At 44.3% G+C, this 27097-nt stretch overlaps 1 protein-coding gene across 1 annotated transcript; it reads left to right on the forward strand.

Annotated features, from left to right (window-relative positions):
* Positions 1-22738, forward strand: LOC147438798 (5-formyltetrahydrofolate cyclo-ligase-like protein COG0212). Its single transcript, XM_086484770.1, has 6 exons — positions 1-542; positions 20258-20348; positions 20430-20656; positions 20745-20820; positions 21400-21525; positions 21641-22738. Exons 1-6 carry the CDS (start codon positions 144-146, stop codon positions 22051-22053), a joined length of 1332 nt encoding a protein of 443 aa, XP_086340896.1. The 5' UTR covers positions 1-143; the 3' UTR covers positions 22054-22738.
* Positions 22739-27097: the final 4359 nt, after the last annotated feature.

Consider the following 27097-nt stretch of genomic DNA (forward strand, 5'->3'; position numbering starts at 1 on the left):
ACAATAAACTTTTTCTTTAGGCAATTGCTAACAATTGTAGAACTACCCCTAGCCTACGCACAGCCCAAATCTACCCAACAAATTTGAAAGACAGCATAGACCTGTAACTCACCTTGTAACAAAATTCTCAGGGCAGCTGAGCTATGGCTTTCCTACGTCGCGCAGGAGCCAGAGTGTTGGGCGCTAAGCGCAGAACGGCATCCGCTCTCCACGTTGAAAACCTACAGAGAGTTTTCGTGGGGAGCATGTTTGATGGCGATAGTGTGCTACAGCAGACCGCTACCCTGTGTTCCGTGTCCCCAGAGGGTGATTCGGATGCGGACCATCTTCACCTCGACGAAGAGACACGACAGCACATGGCTGATGTTGCATATGCCGCTGTAGCTACTAGCGATACAAGCAATGCACACAATGGAGCTTGGAAATGGGCCATTCGTCAGCGCATCTGGGACCTACTTGAGCAAGAAAACATTGCTATGCATCCTCTCCCAGTCCACCATCGCATCCCTAACTTCATGGGAGCTCTTACAGCAGCCTCTCAGGTTAGTTTTTTTTTTTCTTGTTTTCATTTAGTTTTCAAGTGGGTACTCTCTCTCTCTCTCTCTCTCTCTCACACACACACACACACACACACACACACACCTTCCTTTTGTTAACATTATAAAAGTAACATACTAATGGGAAACCTCAAAACAAGAAAAACCCATGGAAAATATTACATGCACTAAATAAAAAACACTCAAAGTAGATGTCCCCAAAGAGTTGGTCTAAGGGTAAGGCTTTGGCTTCTCAACCTATCGATGTTGGGTTCAAATCCCCCATTGGGTCCCCTCTAGAAGAACACCTTGTGAAGCTCACCTAGTGGTCACGTTGCTGGGGGGTCTTGCCCTTCAAACACTTGAGTGCATCCTCCGAGGTTTCTAGGCTCTAGCTTGTCGCTACGAGTTCTCTCTGTTGTTCTCAATACGTGGTACATTAGTTAGATGGCCATGGTGATGCCTACGCGTGGCTCTTGCCCGATGGTACGCGGCCCTTGCTCGACCATGTTTCTCCAAGTTCCAAGCAAATTTAAGAGACTGTTGAAGGGAGGTTTTGAATAGGAATACATAATCCACCTGAACTTGCTCAAACAACATGAGAAAATTATGTGCTTTTCAAATGGTCCAAAGCACCCTGAATCTAACCCAATCAAAAAAGTATGCATACGGCTGAAGGAGCGGTGAAGCACTTCAAAAATCCAAAAATATTGGCCAAAATGTATCCCAAGGAAACGAGTGCGAAGACATGTACAGATGTAAAATCCACACACATCCAACCCTATGTGTCCGTGGACAAGCTAAAGCATGACCAGGGTTCAGTTCAGTCAAGTCAGTCTAGAATAGGAAGTGATCTGGCACTTTTGTGAGTCTGTTCGTAGACCCTGCATGTCTAGACACTTAGATTAGATGCATATCCTCTGGCTGTAACAGCATGATCATCAGATTACAGTCAGAACCCATTAGGAGCATTTTTACAGTGCATAGACCTATTTTCCCTATTTTTGACATTTTTCACTTATTATTTTTAAGTGACTTTTGTCGGAAAGTAGGTAGGGCAATTTTGCTAAGTTTGTATATAAGCAAACCAAGCGCTAGCACTTTCTGGCAGAAGAGGCAGCAGGGGCACTCGCTCAACAAGCAACTTCTCAGCAGAACCTTAGATGCCCTAGCGTTTTTGCTTCACAGCATAAAGCTAGCGTATTTGGACCAGATCAGCCAGCGTTTTTGCTCTTGCAGATCCCTGGCGACAGAAGACCAAGCGTTAGCAGATTCTCCGTAGCAAAGACCATTTTCAGCCCTAGCGTTTTTGCATCAACATGGCACTTCAGCGTTTTGCAGATTCACTGCGACGGAACATCAAGAAACACCAGCGTTTTCAGTTTTCAGCAGTCAGAGACTGCAGTAGAGTCCCCGAACTTCGCAGATCTCACCTTTCCGCAATAGATCCTCGCCGCACGGTCAAATCCCGCAAAGTTTGCAGATTCAGCCCGGAAAACGCAGATTTCAGCATCTGTGTTTTCAGCGCGTCGTCATCGCATCGTCGCCATCGACATCGTCACCGACATAGAGTCAAAATTCAGCAGATAAGGATTTGCAGATTTCGGCCCTTAGCATTTTCAGATTTCAGTCCGTCTCGTCGTCGTCCTCATCGTTGTCAACATCGTCGGCAAGTCCAAAGCATTGTAGAGATTTGTGCAACCATAAGTAGACCGCTCTCGCCATAGAGAGTGGGGCCCTTGGAGGAGGGTTTGACAACATTCTGGCGTTGTATTCTCTTCTCTCTCTATCTCTTAGTCTCATGCACCTTCATTCACAGTGTTCACCACTTTCTTTGTGCCCATTGCACTCTCTCACTAAAGGAACGGAAGGCTCTCCCTTCCGTAAGTAAAAGGAACCCTTGAGCACAGTTCAGAGCACTCATCTTGAGCAAAGTTCAACATTCATTCCGCTACACCTTACAAGCCTCTTGCACAGGTAAAAGTTAAGGGACAAGTTGCTAGATGCTATTTGGTGAAGTTCAAGAACTATCCACCTATGGATGCAAAGTGGATGGAAGAGCATGAACTGTCAGAGTCACCAAATGTATTGCAGCTTTACCTTGAGGCCTTTGGGTTACAGCCTACGTATGCCCCAACCCAACGTCTACAAAGGAGGGGTAATGATAGAGCTAGCATATCAAATGTACTCATGGATTCAGTGCGATAGCAGTGTACATTGTTTGACACAAGTGTCACAAAGTGATGACGTGGCGGACAGCAGAAACCCTAATTTCTGCCAGAAACCCTAAAATTCCTGCAAACCCTAATTTTTGCCAAAAACCCTAAATTCCAGAAATCGCGGAGGCGGATTATTAAAAAAAAAATAAAATAAATTTTTTTTTTTTGAAAAATGATGAGCGACGCGAATTTTGCTTTTGCTTTTTTTTTATAAAAAAAAAAGAGAAAAGACTCTCTAAGAGAGAGAGAGAACTGATGCTTTTGATTTTAAAAGCTTTTGGGGCTCTGCTTTTGGGCATCCCTTGTAACCTTTAAATTAGTGGTGAGGGCCTCACTTCTCAGGGCATCTGGACGCAGAGTCTGAGAGTGAAACCCTAACCGCTCTCTTGTACTTTGATGATTGATTAATACAAAAAGAAATACCGAAAGGGGCGCCAGTCTTTGGGGCCAATATCTCTAGGCACGGAACTCCGCCGGGCCAGTGCAAATCTATTGTGATCTGTGAATTGTTTTGAAGTGGTTATTTGGTGCTGTCGCGGTTGATTCTTGACTTGGAGTGTCCAAGTTTGTTACAGTGGTATCAGAGCACGGCCGATTTCTCTTCTACAAGAAATCCGATCCCCGATTTTTTTTTTTTTCCGCGGCACCTATGGCTTCAGGCAATGATCAGTCGACTCCCTTTGCATCTGGAGATGCGGGCTGGGATCACAACGAAGATTCAGACAGAGAGTATGGCCCGCCTCGGCCTACTCAGGCGGAGCAAACAGAGATGGAGCGTCGTCAATTGATTGGCGATGCAACAAAGATGATGCTCAATTTTGCCAAGGACCCGAAGATGGTAAAATATATGAACCAGACCTCTTTGAAAGAGGTACAGATGGAGTGGCAGAGAACCACAACACCACTCCCGAAACCCGCTCTCAAGAAACCTTCTACCTCCAAGAAATATACGGAGAAGGAACTGGAGAACGTGGTTGATGCACGGATTGCTCAGCTTTTCGACGTGCAAAAGAAAGGCAAAAAGCACGGCAAAAAGCAGAACAAAGGTACTGACTTCCCGGGATATTTGGGTCGTCAGTCGACATTCGACAAAGCAAAGAAACGGAAGAAGCGTGTTCGATTTGAAGGAGTACCCAGTTCTTCTTCTTCTTCTTCTGACAGTTCTTCTAGCTCCTCGGATTAGAGCGAAGAAGACAGAAAAAAAGCAAAAAGCGAAGCAAGACACAAAGCTTCGGAACGGGCAAGAAAAAGGCAAAGAAGGCTACATCTCGCCCAGAGACTGACAGTTCTACTGAGGACTCGTCTACAGACAGCTCAGATTCCGATGACGGAAAGTTTTATGCGAACAAGAAGAATTTTTACAAAGCCAACCAGTATGACTTTCTCGAAGATAACAGCAAGAAAGTCCGAGAGTTTAAGGAAGGTGGCCACTCGATCAAGTTTGATACTTTTCAGGATACTCAGATGCTTCGAAGGCTTTGTCTCTTATACAGCAGTTTGACATCGCTTTCGCGGGAGGACGCTATTCAGAGCACTCCAAGATTCGGAGAGCTGCCTCTTACTCTGAGGGGAATGCTCGTACTTGGTGGTCCACGCTTCTATTAAGCAAGACTGTGCCAGTTACATGGCTGAAATTCAAGAGGCTTTTTATTTCTTCTTGGTTGACTCAAGAGTTTGAGCGAGATATACGAGCTGCTTGGAACCATCTCCGGATGACCAAGAGCGATACAGTGAATTCTTATTGTGAAAGATTCTGGAGCTCTTTTCTACCCGCCTCTTCATTCAAGAAGATCTCGTTCAGAGAACAAATTGAGCGGTTTACCTTGGGTCTACCTACAGAGATCCGAGATCACTGCTTGGAACAGAAGTCAGCTTCTATTCAGGAGTTGACGAGTCATGCGAAGCGGGGCTTTGCCATTCACTCTGGCAGTCTGACCTACCCCACAGATGAGGCCATGACACAACGAGCCAAACAGACTTCTGGGAATGAAAGTAGAATGAAAAAGAGCAACCCAGAGAAAAAAAAAAGGATGCACGACCCAAGCTTACTCCTGAGGAGAGAGCTCGCTTCATCAGAGAGGGGAAGTGCTTTGGATGCGGGAAACATAGACATATTTCCGCAAAGTGCCCTGATAAGGCACAGAAAGAACAGAATGATAAAGACGACGACAGGTCTGAGAGTTCGAGAGCAGCTGAGGAATGTGGCAGAAAAGGCAGATAGAAAAGCAGAACTGGTACCACATGGCGTGGGACTTGCACCGAATCAAATGAATGAAAGTACAAACTTTGCCGTTTTTTTTTTTTGGGGCAAAGTGAAGGATCAAGAAGCTCTTTTGAAGGAGCCAAGGCCAACTTCTTTTCACTTGGAATTGGCGGCTCGATTTGGAACTGCGCCCGACAGACTGACGCCACTGGCGGAGGTAGTTCGACTGGCACCCGGATGGGATGTTGCCATTACACCGAGCATTGGCAAACTTCGTTTGCAATGACAGGGGTGTTCAGGGCACGTGAGTGATGTTCTACTCGGGATCCCTTGGTACCACAAGAACTACGCCGTGGTTGACTACCGGGCCGAGAAAGCGACTTTGATAAATGAAGGGCTTAGAGATTGTACTTGATGAACTTCAGTTTTCTTACTCATTCTTTTGGGAGAACTGAACCATGGATAAAAGTTGAATATGTTTTGACCTGAAGAAAAGAACACCAAGATTTTTTTTCTCCACGCTCATGCCGATTGCTTTTGAGAGGGCCTGAAGATCATACCATTGATCTGATATCTGGAAGCACACCACCGAATCGGCCACCTTATTGTGTGAGCCGAGTACAGAATGAAAAGATTATGAACTCAGTGAAAGACCTCTTGGAAAAGGGTCTTGTCCAGCTTAGTACTTCACCGTATTGCTCTCCAGTGTTGTTGATTTTGAAGAAAGACAGATCTTGGAGAATGTGCATCGATTATAGCACTCTCAACGAAATCACCATCAAGAACAGATTTCCGATTCCTAGGATCGATGATATACTCGACAGGTTACAGGGATCCTCGTGCTTTAGCAGGATTGACTTGAAGAGTGGATATCATCAGATCAGGATAGCGCCAGGAGATGTCTACAAGACAGCTTTTCGGACGACTTTTGGGTTATTTGAGTTTTTGGTGATGCCTTTTGGCTTAACCAATGCTCCTGCGACATTTAACCGGATGATGGACAGGATTTTTCGAGAGTACAGGCTATTTGTTGGCACTTTCTTTGACGACATCATTGTTTTCTCGAAGAATGAGGCAGAACACAGAGATCATCTGCTTCAAGTCTTTTAGGCATTACGAGATCACACGCTAGTGATTAATGCAAAGAAAAGTGAATTTTTTTCTACCATGGATACACTTTTTGGGACACATTGTGTCAGCAACACAACAGGAGTGCAAATGGACCCGGCCAAGATAGAGACTATCCGTGATTGGCCCGATTTGAGGAATGTCCATGAAGTTAGAAGCTTCTTGGGACTATGTTCATACTACAGGCGGTTCATACGAAAGTTTGCAGAGGTTGCTTCCCCTTTGCATATCTTGACACAGAAAGGAGTACCTTTTTCGTGGGGACCCACAGAGGTGACTGCCTTTCAGACATTGAAAGAGAAATTGACTACGGGACCTATTTTGACTTTGCCGGACTTGCAGAAGTCATTCGAAGTATATTGTGATGCTTGTGGTCGTAGTCTGGGTGCGGTCTTGATGCAAGAAGGCCATGTCATAGCTTACGAGAGCCGTTTGTTCTCTAGGCCGGAGATGACAGCACAGATTTATGAGAAAGAGCTTTTGGCGGTTATCCATGCTCTTACTCAGTGGCGGCATTACCTACTCGGAGCGGATTTTATTGTCTTTACAGACCATCAGAGTTTGCGCTACTTCTTGTCACAGAAGCAGCTTTCGGAAAAGCAGATGCGGTGGGCGAACATCTTGTCACAGTTTCACTTCCAGATTGTCCATGTGCAGGGACAGAAGAATGTGGTGGCAGATGCTTTGTCTCGGAAACCGTTGGTTCTGGCTATTTCCGCGATACATCATAGGAGCTTCGAGGATATGGTCGATCAGTGTGCCACAGATACAGATTTTGCAGATATTTTCACACGGATACGGGATGGGGAGACAGTAGCTGGATACTCCCTTCGGGAAGGCTACTTGATGAAAAAGACTATGTTGTGCGTTACACAGCCGTTGAGGGAAAAGGTTATGACTGATTGCCACTGTCCACCTTTTACGGGTCACCGCAGCATTGCTACCACCATGAAAGGGGTAGAGAGAGATTTCTTTTGGCGGAGACTGAAGAAGGATGTGGAAGAGTTTGTGCGCAGTTGCTTGGTATGCTAGAAGGTCAAGTTTGACAGGCATAAGGCACAGGGATTGTTACAGCCTTTACCCATACCCACCCACCCGCCCCTGGGAAAATATTGAAATGGATTTCATTTTTTTTTATCTCCCGAGAATACAGAATGATCACGATGATTTTCCGATTACATGGCACGCCTGAGACGATTGTCTCCGACAGAGACCCCAGATTTATGAGTTTGTTTTGGAAGGCAATTTGGGAGAACATTGGGACGCGGTTGCAGTTCTCGTCATCGTTCCACTTGCAGACTGACGGGCAATTTGAGATTGCCAATTCAGTGATTTTAGATTTATTGAAGTCTTGTATCTCGCATCAGAAGACTCAATGGGAAAAGAACTTACCTTTGGTGGAATTTGCCTACAATAACACGATACACTCTTCGACGGGGAAGACGCCATGAGAGATTGTTGAAACTGCTGCGAAGGTTCCATCCTTCCTGAGCACGAAAGATTAGAAATTTGAAGCGGATGAATATTCGCGAGATTTGGATACGGCTTTTGCCAAGGTTCACGAGACTTTACAGAAGTCTCAAGAACGACAGAAAAAGGCAGCGGATCGCCATCGTCGCGACTGGAAACTGAAGGAGGATGATTGGGTGCTCTTACTTTTGAGAAGGCACGCCTAAGAAAAAAAAAAGGGAAAGGAGAGGCTTTTTCCAAAGCTTAGTATGTGATACTACGGACCTTTCCAGATTACTGACAAGATAAATGATGTCTCCTTCCGATTGGACCTGCCAGATACTTGGAGGATTCATAATGCATTGCATGTGAGTCTCTTGAACCCTGTTAAGGGTGATGTGCCTGATGATGGGGAGCCTGATGAGCAACCCGAAGTGGAAGAAAACGAGGAGATCCTTGTTCCTGAACAGATTTTGGCACATAATGATACGAAGAAAGGTAAAGTCCGAAGGCGGTTCTTGGTTAAGTTCAAGAACTTTCCTGCATTTGATGCGAAGTGGATGGAGGAGGAGGACCTAGCAGATACTCCTCGGATTGTGAAACTTTACCTCGATGTTTTGGTTTAGCATAGTCTACTCCAAACGGAACCCAGAAACTCAGCTTGGCCGAAGATCTGGTGCAGTGGGATGCACAAGAGGGGAGTCGCTCCACTCCTTTGTCAACAGATGCCTCGATTTTGATACTAAAGTCACTGATGTCTCTTTGAGCTTCAGGGATACTGAGAGCTGACAGTATTCTGCTGGATGACTTTATGAAATGGAATTCCTGATTATGATACTGATTTGTTCTTGACTTCTTGTGAGTGCAGGAACTGATAGCCGAAATGACTGCAGCATTTTGGTCTGATTGATCTCGAATAGACATGGTTGCAATAGGGGTTAGTCAATCGGACATCGATGAGGTCCCGATTGGACCTAGATGTGATTGCTAGCTACATTGCCGATAAATCATGGTCTAAGATCCGAATGAATGTTGAATGTCATGTGATGTCCTGTGATGTCTGGTGATGTCCTGTGATGTCGCGTGATGTGACTGTCGATTTTGTACATGTGCTAGATGTGTGTTCCTAGTACGTAGGTACTAACAGTCATTGTCTGCTAAGACGGTTTATGGCTTTTGTCGGTTTTGCAGGCGTAATCGCGGTCGATTACAATGCTTTCAAGAGGGGGGTATGTCACAAAGTGATGACGTGGCGGACAGCAGAAACCCTAATTTCTGCCAGAAACCCTAAAATTCCTGCAAACCCTAATTTTTGCCAAAAACCCTAAATTCCGGAAATCGCGGAGGCGGATTATTAAAAAAAAAAAAAAATATTTTTTTTTTTTTTGGAAAATGATGAGCGACGCGAATTTTGCTTTTGCTTTTTTTTTATTAAAAAAAAAGAGAAAAGACTCTCTAAGAGAGAGAGAGAACTGATGCTTTTGATTTTAAAAGCTTTTGGGGCTCTGCTTTTGGGCATCCCTTGTAACCTTTAAATTAGTGGTGAGGGCCTCACTTCTCAGGGCATCTGGACGCAGAGTCTGAGAGTGAAACCCTAACCGCTCTCTTGTACTTTGATGATTGATTAATACAAAAAGAAATACCGAAAGGGGCGCCAGTCTTTGGGGCCAATATCTCTAGGCACGGAACTCCGCCGGGCCAGTGCAAATCTATTGTGATCTGTGAATTGTTTTGAAGTGGTTATTTGGTGCTGTCGCGGTTGATTCTTGACTTGGAGTGTCCAAGTTTGTTACACAAGTATGAAGGTCTCATTAAGTCATCTGTACACATGTTTTGACAGGCTTTCTTGCGGATACATGCGATGATAAAAGGGTGCTTACCACACTAAATCATGTATGGCATGTATATATGGCACGCAATTGAGGACGTTTGCGATTTTAAGAGGGTGGTATGTCATGAGAACGTGGCAATTGCTAACTTGAGTAGTTGGTTTCTTTTCGATGATTTTTGTTTAATTTTTGGGACCCTCTTTTTGAAGTTGCAAATGCCCGGACATTGTATGACCAATGTGAAACGGCGGATGGCCGAGAGTTTCACCCGCAGTCGGGAAGGGCAGGTCACCACGAGTTGGTCGGGCCAATCGACACTAGAATTTGAGTAGTAAAAGGGTGTCTAGGCACAATTCAAAGTCATTTGGCCCCTCGCTACACTTGGGTACTAGGGAATTAACTCAAAAGAGGCAAATTCGACACTTGGCAGTTGTAGAGCAACCTGCAGGACACCTCAGCTCGAGCGGGCGCCCAAGAGAGAGAGAGGGGGCTGATTTTTGTACATACAGCGTGTGTTGCAGTGTGTGAGTAATGGGTGCAGGTGCTCACAGCTTTTGATGGAAAGCTTGTCTTCTCCCTTGTTCTATGTAGCGTGACGATTTGCTCTCGCGCATCTCTCTTCCCCCTTTGCAAATATGGTAATGTCCCTCTAGTTGGGCATCTCAGATGACCATGTATAGTTCTGGGGGTTTTATGCGCGTTTGCCAAGGCAAGAGCTTTCTGTACAGGAACCGGATTAGCTAATTGCTAATCCCCGTCAATTACGCATAGTTCCATCGCAAAGGAATGTGAGAACGGAGAGTTTTCTCGCGTGAAAACTCGTCCGATTTACAGGGGAACTGTCCCTTTGCGCGTGGGAGCACCTGAGACAGGGCGTGCTTGCTCCGCTCAAAACGGTCCAAAACAGAGAATTACAGCCTGCTGTGTTTTTTTGCAGTTTCAGCATTTCGCACCTAAAGTGCAGGGAATTACCAAGGGAGCCTCGGAAAGGCCTTGGGATGCGTGGGCAGTAGGCACCTAACAGTGACAAAACAGAAAATTACAACATGCTGAGACTGACGTGCAGCTCACTCGAAAGCTTCCATATTGCAAGGGAAAGTGTCCTTGACGTCTACTTTTGACCCACAGGTTTATTTGCGCCATTATGTTGGCGAAATTGGGTCAAAAACATGCAATTACAGCGGTTAGATGGAAGTGCTCCGATCGTTTATTTGTCAGGGGAGCCTTGAGAAAGCATTGGGTGCTTGTATAGGACAATTTAGAGAGATTTTCCGCGAGGAATCTCATCTAATTCAAGGGGCAAGTGACCCTACAAGTGCGAGAGCTCGAGGGCTATCCAAAAAAAGTGATCGGCACGTGGATCGGAGCGCAAAACAGAGAATTCAGCGAGCTGCAATTTCTTGCTAGGTTTTGCAAAGAGCTCTAAAGTGCGTAGAAAGTCAATGTTTGCTTGGGATTTTGTCCGTGGAGACTTCTATTGTGGTTATGTTGTCGAAATCGGGTTAGAGTAGAGGAATTTCAGCCCGATACAAGTGGGACAGCTTGTAGAAGTTTACAGGTTTTTCATAAGTGTAATAAGAATAAAGAAATACCGAAAGAGGCGCCGGTCTTTGGGGCCAACAGGGTGTCGCTGTTTGCTTGGTAGCGCTCTAGCTGCGAGGCCGTGGTTTGTCTTGAAGTGTTGAATTCCAATCACAAGTTTTTTTCGTGAAGCTCCTTTGTGTCGTAAAGTTAAAGTTATCGGGTGAAAGCCAAAGTCTACCGCCCTACGGGCCGGTTTCACACACACACACACACACACACTCTCTCTCTCTCTCTCTCTCTATGGAAAGGCCTTGGGAGGCTTAAAGAGGATGTGTTCCTGGTTCAATTTCAGGAACCTTGAACAAAGTTATGGCTCTTTGATACCTTAATAGCCTCAGCTATATGGGATGCAAATATGGGGACCATCTGTAGACCAGGATGGTTGGAGATGTATGGAGAGGCCCTTGGTATCTATGAGCTCTCGACTGATCAGAGGCAAGGCCTCAATACCCCACGCTATCATTCTAGCAGAGCTAGCCGCCCCTCCTATGGAGATTGAGGCGCTTACCAGATCAGTCTCCTTTGTGCACAGCTTGTGGGATACTATTCTAAGTCAGATATGCTCGACTGGCCCTTGAGTCTTCCGGATAGTTAGCTCTTCAAGGCTGGTATGCTCATATGACATCATGGTTTGAGACGCATGGCTTCACCATGGATAGGCTTTCCCCTTTCCAGTACTCTCTTCAGGCATCCTCGATGTCTCTTACACGAGTGGAGATTACTAGACTCATTCGTCAGGACCTGATCCAGCTGGATACGAGGAGGACATGGATAGAGCCGCCACAAGAGTTAGGCACGAAGACGGCTTTCTATAGAGAGCATCTTCTCCACCTCATAGGAGATGGGTTTGTGATTTGACCCAGCTACATGGACACACATATGTCTCATGGTTTGCGGTGTGCGATTGGTCAAATACGCAGATGTAAGGTGCAACGGAAGTGAATGTTGAACTGCTCCGAACTGTGCTCAAGGGTTCCTTTTACTTACGGAAGGGAGAGCCTTCTGTTCCTTTAGTGAGAGAGTGCAAATGATCACAAACAAAGTGAATGACACTGTGAATGAAGGTGCTGAGACTGAGAGAGAGCGAGAGAGAGAAGAATACGACACCAGACGGTTTTCAAACCCTCCTCCAAGGGCCCCCCTCTCTATGGTGAGAGAGGTCTATGCTATTGATTGCACAAATCTGGTACAATGGTCTAGATGCAATGGACTTGCCGACTATGTTGACTACCATGATGACGATGACGAGACGGGCTGAAATCTGAAAACGCTAGGGGCTGAAATCTGCAAATCTGCTAACTGCTGAATTTTGACAGTGTCGGCGAGGGCGGCGATGGCGACGACGCGACGACGATGCGCTGAAAATGTAGATGCTGAAATCTGCGGACAACGGGCTGAAACTGAAAATGCTTGCTGATCTGACCGTGCGACGAGGATCTGCTGCGGGTAGGTGAGATCTGCGAGGTTTGGGGCTGATCTTGGGGAGTGCTGGAAACTGAAAATGCTGATGCTAGGCGTTGATCCGTCGTTGGGGAATCTGCAAAACGCTAGAGTAGTTTGTAAACTGCAAAAACGCCAGGTTGAGATTGGGATCTGCAAAACGCAAGGGCTGATCTGGTGCTGCTGATGAAAAACGCTAGGCTTGATCTGCTGCCAAAACGCTCGTCTTGATCTGCTGTTGAAGGTGCACTGTAAGTTGGTGGACTTCTGTTGCCTCTTCTGCCAGAAAGTGCTAGCGCTAGGTTTCTTTTATAGGACTTGGCAAATTTGCTCTACCCAGTTTCCCAACAAAGTCACTTATTAATAATAAGTGAAAAATGGATAAAATAGGGAAAATGGGTTTTGTGCACTGTAAAATGCTTATGATGGATATTGACTGCAATGCTGATGATCATGCTGTGTGCAACCAGAGGATATGCAACTACTTTAAGTGCCTGGACATGCACGGCTTGCGTACAGGCTCACAAAGGTGCCATAACACTTCCTAAGGAGACCTGAACCTTGGACCTGAAGTAGAGCTTCCACATGCACATAGGGTTAGATGTGCACGTGACAGCCCCTCCTTTTTAAAGTGAGGTACTGGTACCGAGCTGCATGGCTTTCTTGTAGTGTGCCAACAAGTGTCGGTAATCTTTCAAAAACTCTTCATCGACCCACACTGCCTCGTGGGTTCCTCGATCCTTGAACTTCAAAGAGTACTGTCTGACTTGCTTCTTTGAGCCATGCCGAAACCGATGCAACAATACTTGCTCCGAGTCCATCACTTCGGCTTCATGGATGATCTCGGGCTCTTCTTCTTCGGAAATGTCCTTTGGAGGTGTTCCTTGAAACACTTCCAACCAAGAAACATGAAAAACGTTGTGCATTGACCATGAGTTAGGTAATTGCAATTTCATAGAAATGAAATGGACCATACATTCTGAAAGACAGCTTAGGACATTTCTTTCCAACTTGCTTAAGACGTTGCTTCATGATTCTTAACTAAATCTAATCCCCTTCCTTGATAGAAACATCATGACGATGCTTGTTAGCCTGTCGTGAGTAAGACTCCAGAGCCTTGCTTAGCCGAAGATTCACTCTTAGAAATCTCATCCAACGACTGACTTTCAGCATTGGTATAAGGCATTTGACTGACCGAGCGAGTCAAAAGTGATTGGAACGGACGGCCAAAAGCTGCCTCATACGGAGTTCGACCAATGGTAGAGGAAAAAGAGTCATTCAAAAGAGCGTGAATCAATGAGAGATAAGAGTTCCCAATGAGACTGCTGTTCATGCACATATGACTTAAAAACATCAAAAGCCAAACGATTGTAAATCTCTGTTTGACCATCTGACTGTGGATGAAAAGCCGATGAAAAATTAAACTTAGTGCCAAAATTTTCAAAGAGTGCGCGCCAAAAATTGGACGTAAACTTAACATCCCTATCTAAAACAATCGATTTTGGCCAACCATAGAGGGGGTGCCAATGCTTTATGAACAACCGTGCTACATCTTGTGCGGTGACTGTGGCCTTACAAGGAATCAACATGCAAAACTTTCTAAAATGATAACAATTGTCAAACATTGAGTGTTCCTTGAATGCAAACTAGGTGGAAGGTTAGTCACAAAATCCATGGAAATATCGTGAAAAGGTCCATCAGGAATAGGCAGGGGAAGCAAGAGGCCTTGCTGCTTACCCCCGAGGAGCTTTTACCTTTTGACAAATAGTGCACTGTGTGACATAACGAAACACATCCTTTCGCATTTTAGGCTAATAAAATAATCTTTCTATTTTTTCCAGAGTGGTGTTCATTCCCCTGTGCCCACTTGTGAGAGAGTCATGTGCATCGTGCAATACGGTTGTCCTGAGAGAGGGCAACACACGTAGACGGTGACGAACATACAACAAACCATCACGAATGAGATAGTTGCTAGGCCCTTGGGAAGCAAGAGTCTGCAACCATTGCTTACCAAACTCGGAATCTGCGTACTGGTTCTTCATGCTGTCGAAAGACACACCCTGAAGAGAATGTGTGGATCTTGACTCAAGAGCCAGGATCTGTCCTTTGCGACTTAACGCATCTGCAAGAGGGTTAGCTTTTCCAGGTACATAATCAAACCTCTAAGTTGCTCAAAAAATTGTGACCACCGTGCTTGGCGATCACTCCAATGTGCACTAGGCATAGATTGGAGCCACTTGAGGGCTTGGTGATCTGTGCGAACTGTGAACTCTCTACCATACAGAAAATGCTTCCAATGCTTAAGAGAGTGAATGACAGACAAAAGTTCTTTATCATAAACTGAATAGTTCTTTTCTGCACTATTGAGCTTCCGACTAAGGAATGCAACTGGACGGCCATGCTGTTAAAGCACAGCGCCTATGGCGACATTGCTCGCATCCGTCCATACCTCAAAGGGGTCATCGCAAGAGGCAAGGATAAGACACGACGCTTTTGTCACCGCAACCTTGAGAGCTACGAAAGCCTCAATGGCTACCTCGGGCAAATCCATGCGCTGTCGGTGAGTCTTTACCCCTTTCAAAACATCTCTCATGGGTGCGGCAATGCGTGCAAAATTCTCTATGTGCGAACTATATGCTTGACATAAACCAAGAAAAGAACGCACATCATATGTAGTTTTGGACAAATCCCAATTACGTACCTGTTCCACCTTCGCAGGATCTAGCTTGACGCCTTCTGTAGAAATGATATAACTGAGATAAGTAACTTCAGCGAGAAAAAACTCAGATAATCCAAAAGGCATGACCACATACTCCCATTGCCCTCGCTCTGTGCGAAAAGCGATCTTGTAGATGTCGCCTTTGAATACCCTTGCCTGATGGTATTCACTTTTGAGATCGACCTTACTGAAAACCTTTGCCCCATTGAGCCTATCGAGGATATACTCAATGCGAGGCATCGGAAACTTGTTCTTGACGGTCATCTTATTCAATGCCCTGTAATCAACACACAAACGAGACGAATCATTCTTCTTGTGGACAAACAAAAAAACAAAATAGGAGCAGCAAAAGGACTTACACTAGGACGTATGAATCCTCTGGCCACCAACTCCGTGAGTTGCCGCTCTAACTCTTTCTACGGAAAGCAGCCCGTTGAACTATAAACAACACATCAAGGCACTCTTGCGTAATGAGAGAGTCCATACCGGGAGCGAAGCTCGACACCTTGAGAGGAGATGTCTGACTAACCTCTAGGCGGGCTCTCTCTACAAGAGGCACTAATCACATCATGCATACTGTCTGAATCAAACAATTTGACAAAACGCTGACCCTTCACATGACCATAACACTTAAAGAGAGACTTATCAATGTGTGTGAGAAACATGTGAAGACTCAGATTGGTTCATTAAAGTACTTGTGGTAGCTGTTGGTGCTTTGGGTTCTTTAGGTGGGGCTGTCTTAGGACAAGCCGCCTTAATGTGACCTCTGATAACAACGACCTTCCTTAGCATAAATGACTTGTTCTTCTGCCATTATGTATCCTCCTATAATTCCTTTTGCGGCTTTTTCATCCGGGGTTAGCTTAGTTTAGCAGGTGTTTTAGCTTTACCCTTAGATTCATTTTGTGAGTTCTTTTCCGAAGGATTAGAGGAAGATTGGCTAGAAGAGTTACTGTTCTTACCATTCTTACCGTTCTGTGGGTTCTGAGGAGTCTGAGAGGTACTTTGGAAGACTTGTTCTCCCCTTATTGTGCTTCATTTCTTGCGCGAGAGCAATCGCTACCGCCTTGTTGAGATCTATTGGATCGAGTACTTTGACATCATACTTGATATACTCGTCCAATCCATAAAGGAATGCCTATTTGCGCTCATCATCCGATTTGCGTAATTGGGTACCGAGCTGCAAAACACGATTAGAGAAAGATATAACTGGCATACCATTTTGCTTGAGACTGCGCCAATCGTCTTTCAACTGTGCTAGGTACTGGGGTGGCATAAACCGTGCCTTGAGCTTGTCTTGGAAGTCGGCCCAATTGAAGGAAAGGGTGCGCGGTCAACTGTGCCTCTTGCCATGCGTGGTACCAATTAATGGCATCACGGACAAGGTACATGGCTGGTAAGCATCAAATTGATGCAACCAAGAGTGAATAATTGTAGCATCCATCTTACCGTCACTTACTAAGCGTCAACTTCTCAGTGACGGGGTTGTTGGAGTCCGAATCACTGCTTGTGCTACTTGATGAACTACCAACATCTTTGACCAGATTGGGCTTCGAGGTGAGTACTTGTAGGACCAACTCTTGCATGCATTGATCTCTCTGCGTCTCACGCTCCAACTCCAAGGCCGCTCGTCTTTCCTCGGATCCCAAGCGCACTTGCTCACGCCCACGCTCCAAGGCTACCCTTCTGTCTTCGCCCGCCATGCGCGCTTGCTCCCGCTGACGCTCCAAGGCTAACCGTCTTTCTTCGTGCTCGCGATCCAAGATTGCCTTTCTTTCCTCGGCCGCCAAGCGCGCTTGTTCACGCTCACGATCCAAGGTTGTCTTTCTTTCCTCGGCCGCCAAGCGTGCTTGATCACGCTCGCGATCCAAGTTGGCACGTTGCGCCTCTTGTTGTAGCATCATGTCCATCATCGTCTTGACCAAAGCCTCCATAGGATTTGGTGCATGCCTTGGCGTAGATGGGGAAGGGGGAGGGTCGGAAAAACCTCCTAGTGGGGAAAATTTTTCTTCGCCACCTCCATGCTTATCACCTCCACGCAAAGTATCCATTCCGCTTTGGGTGATGAACATACACTGAGATCTTGGGTACTTAAGTTCACGAGGAATTTGGGTTCTTGTGGTTCTTGGGTTCTTGAGGTTCTTGAGTTCTTGAGTTCTTGAGGTCTTTCTTTAGCTTGCAATCTGTGTTCGAGAAGGCTTTTCTCTTACCCGAGCTCGACTCTTCCCCGCGGGCGCACCCCTTGGAGACCTCCCACTCACACCAAGGTTGCTTTTTCCCACCTCACGTCGATTGGCCGGCCGCTAAGTGCACGGTCCGCTCTCAATGAGTGAAAAGAGGAACAAGGGGAGGCCGGACAAGCCCTTCTTTCTTGGGTTATGTGTCACCCTTCAAAAATACGATTAGGAATCGACACGCCCAAGTGGACTTGGGTTACGTGCGATTGCAACAAGCAAAAAATTTCTTGTGGTTCTTTCCTTGAGTGATACAGAACACTGCCAAAGCTCTGATACCAATGTAAGGTGCAACGGGAGTGAATGTTGAACTTTGCTCAAGATGAGTGCTCCGAACTGTGCTCAAGGGTTCCTTTTACTTACGGAAGGGAGAGCCTTCCGTTCCTTTAGTGAGAGAGTGCATGCAAATGATCACAAACAAAGTGAATGACACTGTGAATGAAGGTGCATAGAGAGAGAGAGAGAGAGAGAGAGAGAGAGAGAGAGAGAGAGAGAGAGAGAAGAATACGACACCAGACGGTTGTCAAACCCTCCTCCAAGGGCCCCCCTCTCTATGGCGAGAGAGGTCTATGCTATTGATTGCACAAATCTGGTACAATGGTCTAGATGCAATGGACTTGTCGACGATGTCGATGACAATGACGACGACGACGAGACAGGCTGAAATCTGAAAACTCTAGGGCTGAAATCTGCAAATCTGCTAACTGCTGAATTCTGACATTGTGTCAGCGAGGATGGCGATGGCGAGGACGTGACGACGATGTTGAAATCTGCAGACAGCGGGCTGAAACTGAAAATGCTAGTTGATCTGACCGTGCGGCGAGGATCTACTGCAGGCTGATCTTGCGGAGTCTTAAGTGCTGAAAACTGAAAACGTTGATGCTAGGGCTGATCTGTCGCAAGGTATCTGCAAAACGCTAGAGTAGTCCGCGAATTGCAAAAACGCCAGGTTTAGTCTGGGATCTGCAAAACACCAGGGCTGATCTGGTGCTGCTGATGAAAAATGCTAGGCTTGATGTGTTGCCAAAACGTTGGTCTTGATCTGCTGTTGGTTGGAAACACTAGGTCACCCGCCGGTCTTGCTGAGAAGGTGCATTGTAACTTGTAAAATGGTAGACTTCTATTGCCTCTTTAACCAAAGTTACAGGCCTGGAGGCATTTCATGAGCGGGTAGGCATCACAATAATGGAAATGCTAGTGAAAAATTCAAAAAACCCCTTGAGATATGACAATCACAACCAACCATAGGGGAAAACCCACTAGTGATGACAATCACAACCAACCATAGGGGAAAACCCACTAGTGATGGAGAGTTACAAAAGATGTGTGATACATCGAAGGCTAGGGACAAAGGAGAGAAGGACAACTGTAGCAGAGAGCTGAGGCAGAAACATGCCACCTAGACTTCATCGAGAAAACCGAAAACACCTCCAAAGAATTTCCAATGTGACTCTGGATCCTCAAGGCCAGAGGCGCACCCCAACAGAATAAGCATCACCACTGCACATCCACTCTGCATCAAAATATGGGAGAGAGAGCCTCAAGCCATCCTTGGTATCTATCAACAGGGCTATTACCCTCTTCAACTTGCAAAACATCAGCATAAAAGGAACAAGGCCAAAGGCAAGGTAGAGACCAACCGCCAAACCACCCATCTACCATCCCACATCCACATAACCAACCAGCAAGTGCCCACCAAACAGGGGACAAGCAAAAACTACACACTAGAAAACATGCAGAAGAGACAAGCACACACACACATCGGGTCCCCACCCACATGCTACCACACAACCCACCCACCCCCCCCCCCCTCCCTCCCCCCACAAAGCACATGCAGACCCACAAGCAGTGAGCACATGCAACACAAACAAAGCAAACAAATTCGCAAGCAAACAAGCAACAAACAAGGAATTGAAAGAAGAAAACCTGTGTAGAGAAGAAACAGCAAAAACAAAAACAAAACGGTGCAGGTTGCAGCAAGGGAAGATGGCGACGAGGACAGGATGATACACTCCGCACAGATCGTTAGGGAAGTTCGTACTTTCTCTCTAGAGCTCTTGAATAACAGGTCTTGAGTTCAACTCCTCGTCGGCTGGATCTTTAAGGTCCTTGGGATAGTTTCCTACGACGTTAAAACTCTCTTCTTCTCGGGGGTGTGTGTGTGTGCGCGTGCTAATAAAATATGAAATTGGTATAACCTTTCTATCACCCAAGTGTGGTAGATTGGTTATGCCATTTCCCTCTTGAATAACAGGTCTTGAGTTCAACTCCTCGTCGGCTAGATCTTTAAGGTCTCTTGGGATAGTTTCCTACGATGTTAAAACTCTCTTCTTCTTCTTCTTCTTCTCTCTCTCGCGCGCCCGCCGCTCAACCTGCAGGACCTACAACACGAGGTATGACCACCCTTTTACTTCCCAACCGATAAAGTTAATGGGGTGGGCTGCAAGGTTATCACTGCAATACCACAAAAGAACATCTCATCCGCAGGCAGTCAGTCAGTCTATGGGGTGCACAGAAGATGGGATTCTCGTATTAAAGCTTCAAAGTGTAGGCAAGCCTCCAATGTGAGGAACAGGGGAGCCTCTGATCGCACAGGGAACTCTTCCATGACTTGCACTACGTACCCATTGCTACCTTCAGGCAGAAGAAGTCTGAAGCTGATTTTTATTGTTTGGATGTCTGTCTGTTAGCATAGCAATGAGCATTGTAGTGTGCATGGCATGCGCAAGTTTTGCCACGTGTGTATCTTGAGCATGTTCTGCTTTGGAGCTGAATAGATGGTGAGCCAAAATGTCTGAAGTCTCATTGCTTTATATATGTTACCTTTGTATCTGTTCTTTGGTTTGTGTATCTTTTTAAGATCCATTCAGACGCATGACAGGTGCCTTATTAAATCTCTTTTATCTGTCAAGCAAGTTGGCTAGTCTTCCAGCATTTATGTCAGCAGAATGCATCAAAGTTAATCCTGACACTCCTCAGAAACAAGTGCGCTTTCTTACTTTATCCAGTAAGTCCAGGTTTGGTTCGCCAGAAAATTGTTTTCAGGTTTCCAAAAGCTGTGGTGATGTGATCTTGAGTGATTTCGCAGGCAAGAAAAAACTGCTGGTGCCACAACCAAGACTAAGGACAGGTTTCTTTTCTGAAATGGAGGCATCTACTCTTCCTCGTGGGACCTTGGCTGCGGCTTCTAGTGCTGCTGGTGCAGCCAAATATGGAAAGCCTCGAGGAATAAATGCCAAATTAAAGGTCGATTTAATAGTGATTGGATCGGTTGCGGTAGATCCAAAAACTGGTGTTCGAATAGGGAAGGGCGAGGCAAGTCTCATCTTGGCTTTCATTTCTTTATGAACACAGTAGAAGGTAAACATTGAACATGCTGATATCTGTGAGTGGTTTGAGGCAGGGATTTGCAGATCTAGAATATGGAATGCTTAGACACATGGGTGCTGCTGATGACACTACCATTGTAGCAACTACTGGTGAGTGGGCTCTCTCTCTCTCTCTCTCTCTCTCTCTCTCTCTCTCTCTCTGTGAGACTGTACACACCTATACATGCTTGTTCCTATCCCTTATCCACATTCCGCACCATGGCGGCGATTTGGCTTAGCTCCCACTCCCTTTGATGTGAGACGGGGCATTGGGGAGGAGTCCTTTCGTGTATGCACACTATGCCCTTGCAAGTTTGAGAATTTGACGATACCCTACTCAAGTGCTCTGCTTTTGATCACATTCAAGCTTTCTTCCATCACATTTTCAGCCCGGACCACTTTACATACCTTTCTCTCCCAGCCACTTTATGGACTCTCAGTTGCCACATTCATATCCACAGTCCTCAATTGAGCAGCTAAAACATAAAGCGTGCGACATGTTCATTTGGTCCCACAGGTCATATTTGACCTTCAAGGAAGATAATACAATCTCTCTCTCTCTCTCTCTCTCTCTCTCTCTCTCTCGTGCACACACTCTTAGGCACATTCAAGTAAACGAAGCACACATTATCACCATTATCTTTTCTGATTAATGGAAGGTTAAAAACCTCATGCCTGTCTTCTGTGCAGTCCATGACAAGCAACTTGTGGATGATATTCCGATAAACATGCTATGTGCTCATGATGTTCCTGTGGATATTATTTGCACGCCTACTCAGGTGATCTTCACTGAGACAACTCTCTCCAAACCTCAAGGTTTTTATCATCTCTTTGAGCCTTTGTGTCTTCTTTTTTTCTCGTTCTTCTTATGCTAATTTGGCAAAAGTTGAGTAACCTCTCTCTCTCTCTCTCTCTCTCTCTCTCTCTCCAGGCATATACTGGGATCTTCTTTCACCTGAGAAGCTGAGCAAGATTTCAGTGTTACAAGAGCTGAAGAAGCAAATAGAGCTTGAAACCGGTCAAGAGCTCCCAGTTGGTCCTTCAGAAGTGCTTCCTCCTCCGGCTGAGAGAAAGAAAGCACCAGAAAAGACTAGCAAGGATGCCCGTATCTTTGTTTGGAATTTGAACAGGTCGACACAATGGACGGATTTGAGGGATCATATCGCAAGTATGGGGGCGGAGGCTCTAAAGGTGAATGTAATAAGGAAGGAGCCAAAGTCCAAACCGGTAGCACGGATACTATTGAAAGAAGGCACTGACGTTGAAAGTCTTGTGGAGGCGTTAGATGGCTCGCAGCTTGGCATGGGAATGATTAGAGCACAGAAAGATAACTCTTCCAACTAGATGCACAGGCTTGAAAGGGTTGAGTATTTTTACCTCCTTACAGTTCGACAACAGAGTTTGGAAGTCTGGTTACTTGCAATTCTGAAGAGTTCATGTTGGGTGCTATGAAGCCCACAAGGGCTTGTTGGTTCAAGTCCTTACAGATGATATGAGCAAATTACCTCCCTTTACAAATGAGGTGACTTCAAAGCGAGCATTCACCGCATCGCTACTAAGGAGATGTGCACCTCAGGAGTTGGTCTTAAATTGCTCAAATCTGGGCAAAATTTAGTGCAAAGCTTGTTTTGTTGGTTCCTTAGGTCCCTTTTTTTCATGGTGGATTGTGCATCTGAAAGTTTCTCATTAGCTCCTATTTCCACCTTCATGGGGGGCACGTGGTGAGTTTCATAGGGTTTCTCATATGCAGGGTATGTAAGAGTTGCAATATGGAGTTGTAGTGAATGGCCTCTTCGAGCTGGTGGCAGCTGTTTCACTTGTTTGAGGTTCCTGTGATGTTAATAGACCCTTGTAGATTCGAGTCATTGCTTCGGGACTGTAATTGGGTGCTCATTTGTGCAACTTTGACATAGTCTTTGCACTGGTCAATAAGATAATTACTATAGATATGAAATAATATGGTGGGGACTCTTTATCACCATACAATTTTGGGTTCCAAAGTGGAATAGAGGCCTCCTATCTCTCGCAACAGTACCCTGAGAATCATCTGAGTAACAGAAGATATCTTGAGGAGATGCCACCTAATAGTAGGGCATTTACTAAGGACCACGACTTAGTGTTGAAACACATCCCTCCCCTTGACAACTACCCCATCCTACTAACAGCAGCACACGTCTGACCATGGGGGCAACATCCTAGTTTTGACCACAGGTGAAACTCCTTTCCAATAGTATCTGTGGTCCTCCTTACTTCTGTTGTAAGTTTAAGTGGAAGCTACCTAAGAATTGTTGTCTTAGCACCCAGGTTGGTTACCCAGTGGCATCTTTCAAATTTCAATTGTACCTTGAAAAAACACAAAACTAAAGGCTTTGGCCGAACAAAACATTCGATCAAACAGTGTGCACAAAATGAATACAAATTGATGCCAGAACACAAGTATTGGATGGATGCATCCTCTCGATTTTTAAAGACGACCAAGAATATTGCATATGAGAGTTCAATCTATATGTTTTCCTGGAGTACTTGGTAACACTGCACTCCATAACTTTCTTTTAATGCTATTTCAAGTTATTTGTAGATGTCTAATAAATTAATTGAACTATCAAGCTAAGCATTCAGTTTGATTACCAAAGATTGTCCATGGTTTTGAGGCTAAAATTAAATCTTAATTATTAGAGTGAAATAAAAGGTTTCTTGAAACAAATTTTTTATGCTAAAATCAAATTGTATCAAATACATTTGTAGCAATAACCTGCAATGACTATCTCATCTGCAAGCAACAAAAAGCATCACATAGTCATGGTAGCCTTGGACAAAATGTATGTTCTTCAGTATTATGTGAAGCTTTTGATTGGGAATGGGTAAGGGGGAGCTCGCTTTGATCTTGTCGCAAACCTGTCAATGACCATGTCTCTTAGTGTGGACCCTCTTTCAATCCATTCATCAAGCAAAGCTAAGTTTGACTAATTCGAGAGGCCATAGCGTCTCCAAAGATCGCTGCCACCATAGACATGGCAAGGTAACCATCTCAATTGCTTAGTCAAGAAGCACTTCTTGTGGATTGAGTGAAGACCTTGGAAGAATCTTCAAATTGTGGATATCAAGAAGTAACACATTCCCCACATATGAGCATGACAAATGTCAGAGTTCCAAGGAATGGCAAAAGGTGATGTAAATAGTAAAGCCAAAAAACCATGCCTTGAAAAAGAAAACAGTGCATTGCAAAGCATGGCTTCTTTGTTGAATGATAGGCACTAAGTGCTAAACATGGTTGTGAAATGTTGAGAGCTATGAGCATATCATAGAGAAGCTAATAATAATTTATTCTATTCAATTCACATTTGTGAAAGAAGAAGAGAGTTAGGCATACATTTGATATTTCATTATTTGCTATAGTATTGGACCTACCTTTTCCTGTGAAGCATGCTTTTTTTTCCCTTTATTTTTGAGTTTATCAAACGATTCCTTTGTTCATAGCTTTCATAACTTGACTTCGTTTTCGTTTTAGTATTTTAGAATGCCAATGTGAACCTTCACCTTGTTAGTTTGTAAAAGGGCCCTTTCATTTAAGAGCCTCTCTCATATATATATATCCTTTTCATTTATTTATTTATTTGAGAATGTCAACATGAATTCCATCTTTTTCCTTAAAGCATGCACGAGTATTAGCTTAAGTTAGTTAGCCTAACACTCACTGACGTGAACAATACGTCCATGTAGTAGCTAGCTATTGATCAATCCCAGAGATGAGCTCATTAGGAAATGGATTTGGGGAGAGTGTTAATGGAATGCTGAGACATACTAGTTGTGCAATCTTAGAAGCCTATGTTTTCAAGAGAGACAAGCCAAGATCTTTGCAAAGTCTATAGCCAATAAATTGAAAGCCGATAACAAATTGTCAGTATATTAATATCTCCATGCGGCTTGGTGTCATCCTTGAAATTCCACAACTATATTCTAGGGTAGGTGTTCTAGTCTAGGAGCATGTATCAAAACATAAATAATTATGGGAGGGATTTGTCTTTTTACTTCAAATCTACTATGTGAAGCTATAGTTGGATTCATCTTTTCATGGAGCATTTTTCAAGTGCATTGATATTTTCAATATTTGTGCAAGTTGCTATGTCAAATTTTAAAAGGTGATAGCAACGTAAATGGAGCAGTGGTACCAAAATACGGTGAACAATTTAGTCAAAACATTAAAAGAGCTTGACCTATATCCAATCAATACAACTATGAGAAATGTCATTCCAATGCTAGAGTGCACTTTATACAAAGTGTGATGTTTTCTTTTGAGGACACAATAGGCAATGTGTCAAAGGAAGGAAGAAAATGTGGGGCTTCATTTGAGTTGAAAATTGTGGGTTTTCTTTAGTGAAAGGGGGTGGGGCTTGAAATGGTCAAGAATTTGGCTATATGTGGTACATTGCGTTGATTCAACATGTGGACGTTGGATTGATCATACCAAAAATAATAATTTGTGCTAAAATTATGTTTGGTGAACCACTCATTGTCCACACATTGTCCAATGGAATCCCGTGCAATGTAGGTTGAGCCTGAAATGTGATGTTGCATACCATGGGAAGCAAAAATTTGTTTGAGCAATTTGTAAGGGTATTTGGTTTTGTTTGTCTATGCTGAAGTCATTCATGACAATGAAAGTGTCAATTTTGTAAAAAAAAGTCACAACATTTACAGGAACGAAAAAAACGATGTAGGCCCATTTGTGAAGTGTTACTAGTTGCATGTTTTTGCCCCACATGTCGGTGAAATTTCTCCTTGTAGTAATTCTCCATTTAATCATGTTCCAATTTAGCTAAAGAAATGTGTGTATTTTGATTGTTAATCGTGGCTTGTACAAAGTTTGCATGGTCCTTCCACAAGTGTTATGCTTCTTATCAATTGATGGAAGCATGTGCAGGTTGTTTGACATCTCATGATAAACTTTGCTATTGTGATCGTCGTTCTCTTTGTTTGTACAATAAAGATGTGGTTTGTCTTGTCCTTTTGAAGGCATCATTAAAAAGGTGTTATTAATTGAGGCTAGAGCTGACTCTGTTTGGCTTCCCTCTTAAATTTTATGAAGGATAGCAATGTATCAAGACAAGGGTAAGATGCCCACCCAAAAGGACAAGAGTAAGATGCCCTCTAAGTGGGACATGGTGTCGTGTTGTGGCATGTACATAATGTAAGATCAAAATGTTCATCTCACATTTTATGCTTTGTGGTATGTGGGAGAAAATGCTACAATGTACAATGTTGTATACGTGAAAGCAATTGCCGCAGTTGCAGTTGTGTATATACTTTATCGGGGATTCCAGGCCTTGCATGTGGCACTATTTTGTGATTTCTCACATTACAACATTTCTAATTTGGTTCATAAACTTACATATAAGTGCATGGTGGCACACTCATTTTGCCTAGAAAGCTCAATGTGGATGAACACCATCCAAAAATAGCAGATGGCATGTGTAATCATCAATGATGTCATTAGAGGTCACAACAAGTGGTTAAATGAGGTTCATTATGACAAATTGAGCCTAAGGGATTTTTCCCACAATTTTTTATGGCCAAAATGGAACATGTTTTGGCTAAAAATGGCCATAGAATGGTAAAATAAAACCCAATTTGAGAAAAATATGGCTCAAAATGCCACATTAGTCATGCTTTTGTGACTCTAAGCAAGGATATTTCTTGTTTGGAGCTGAATATCAGCATTCTATGTCTCTTGGAAGAGGGATACACACGTACTTCTACGGTGTGCTAGTACATCCCCATGCTACTCCTACCCTGTATTCGAGTGTGTGAGGGTTTTGGGTTTTCTCTTTACAAAAAAAATGTGTGGAATTGTATACAAAGTGCCCAAGCTTCCACAAAATTTAAGAATTGAGGAAGATAGGGTTGATCACAAGGCAAAATAGCACTGTATTCTTGCAATTGGGTTTGAAGCTTTATGATATCATGAGTTTTGAGTTGTTCTTGGCCTCGTGTATGAGAAAAGCTTCCATGGCTGAACTGAAGTTTGTCATCTTTGATTTTATCTTTTGGATAAGTAATATTTGTTAACGATTAAGCCGCAAACCCTCATAGTTAGAGGCAAGGTGCCTTCCTAGCGATACCACAAGATTTTTGACATACTTTCGGTGAACCCAACACAAAACAAGCTAGGGTGAGGGTTAAAATATTCTTCAAGGGTCTCAATATAAAGCTTGTAATCAATAGATCAACCATAATATGAGGGATGCGGTTTGAACAAGTTACAATGAAAATGTTTCAAGCACTTGTTATGTTTATGCAACAACAACAAGCTGTAGAGAGAAAGGAGGCGTCAACAAGCAAATTACTTGTTATGTTTATGCAACAACAACAAGCTATAGAGAGAAGAGAG

The sequence above is a fragment of the Adiantum capillus-veneris genome, chromosome 16 (genome assembly GCF_014529385.1).
Source record: "Adiantum capillus-veneris isolate H3 chromosome 16, ASM1452938v2, whole genome shotgun sequence".
In the NCBI taxonomy this organism is placed as follows: Eukaryota; Viridiplantae; Streptophyta; class Polypodiopsida; order Polypodiales; family Pteridaceae; genus Adiantum; species Adiantum capillus-veneris.

Bases quoted from the DNA above. Each gene is read 5' to 3' on its own strand.
- LOC147438798 (XM_086484770.1), top strand. From the start codon at position 144: ATGGCTTTCCTACGTCGCGCAGGAGCCAGAGTGTTGGGCGCTAAGCGC. The intron at 543-20,257 runs GTTAGTTTTTTT...CTGTCAAGCAAG, and splicing joins CTCTTACAGCAGCCTCTCAG to TTGGCTAGTCTTCCAGCATT. The intron at 21,526-21,640 runs GTTTTTATCATC...CTCTCTCTCCAG, and splicing joins AACTCTCTCCAAACCTCAAG to GCATATACTGGGATCTTCTT.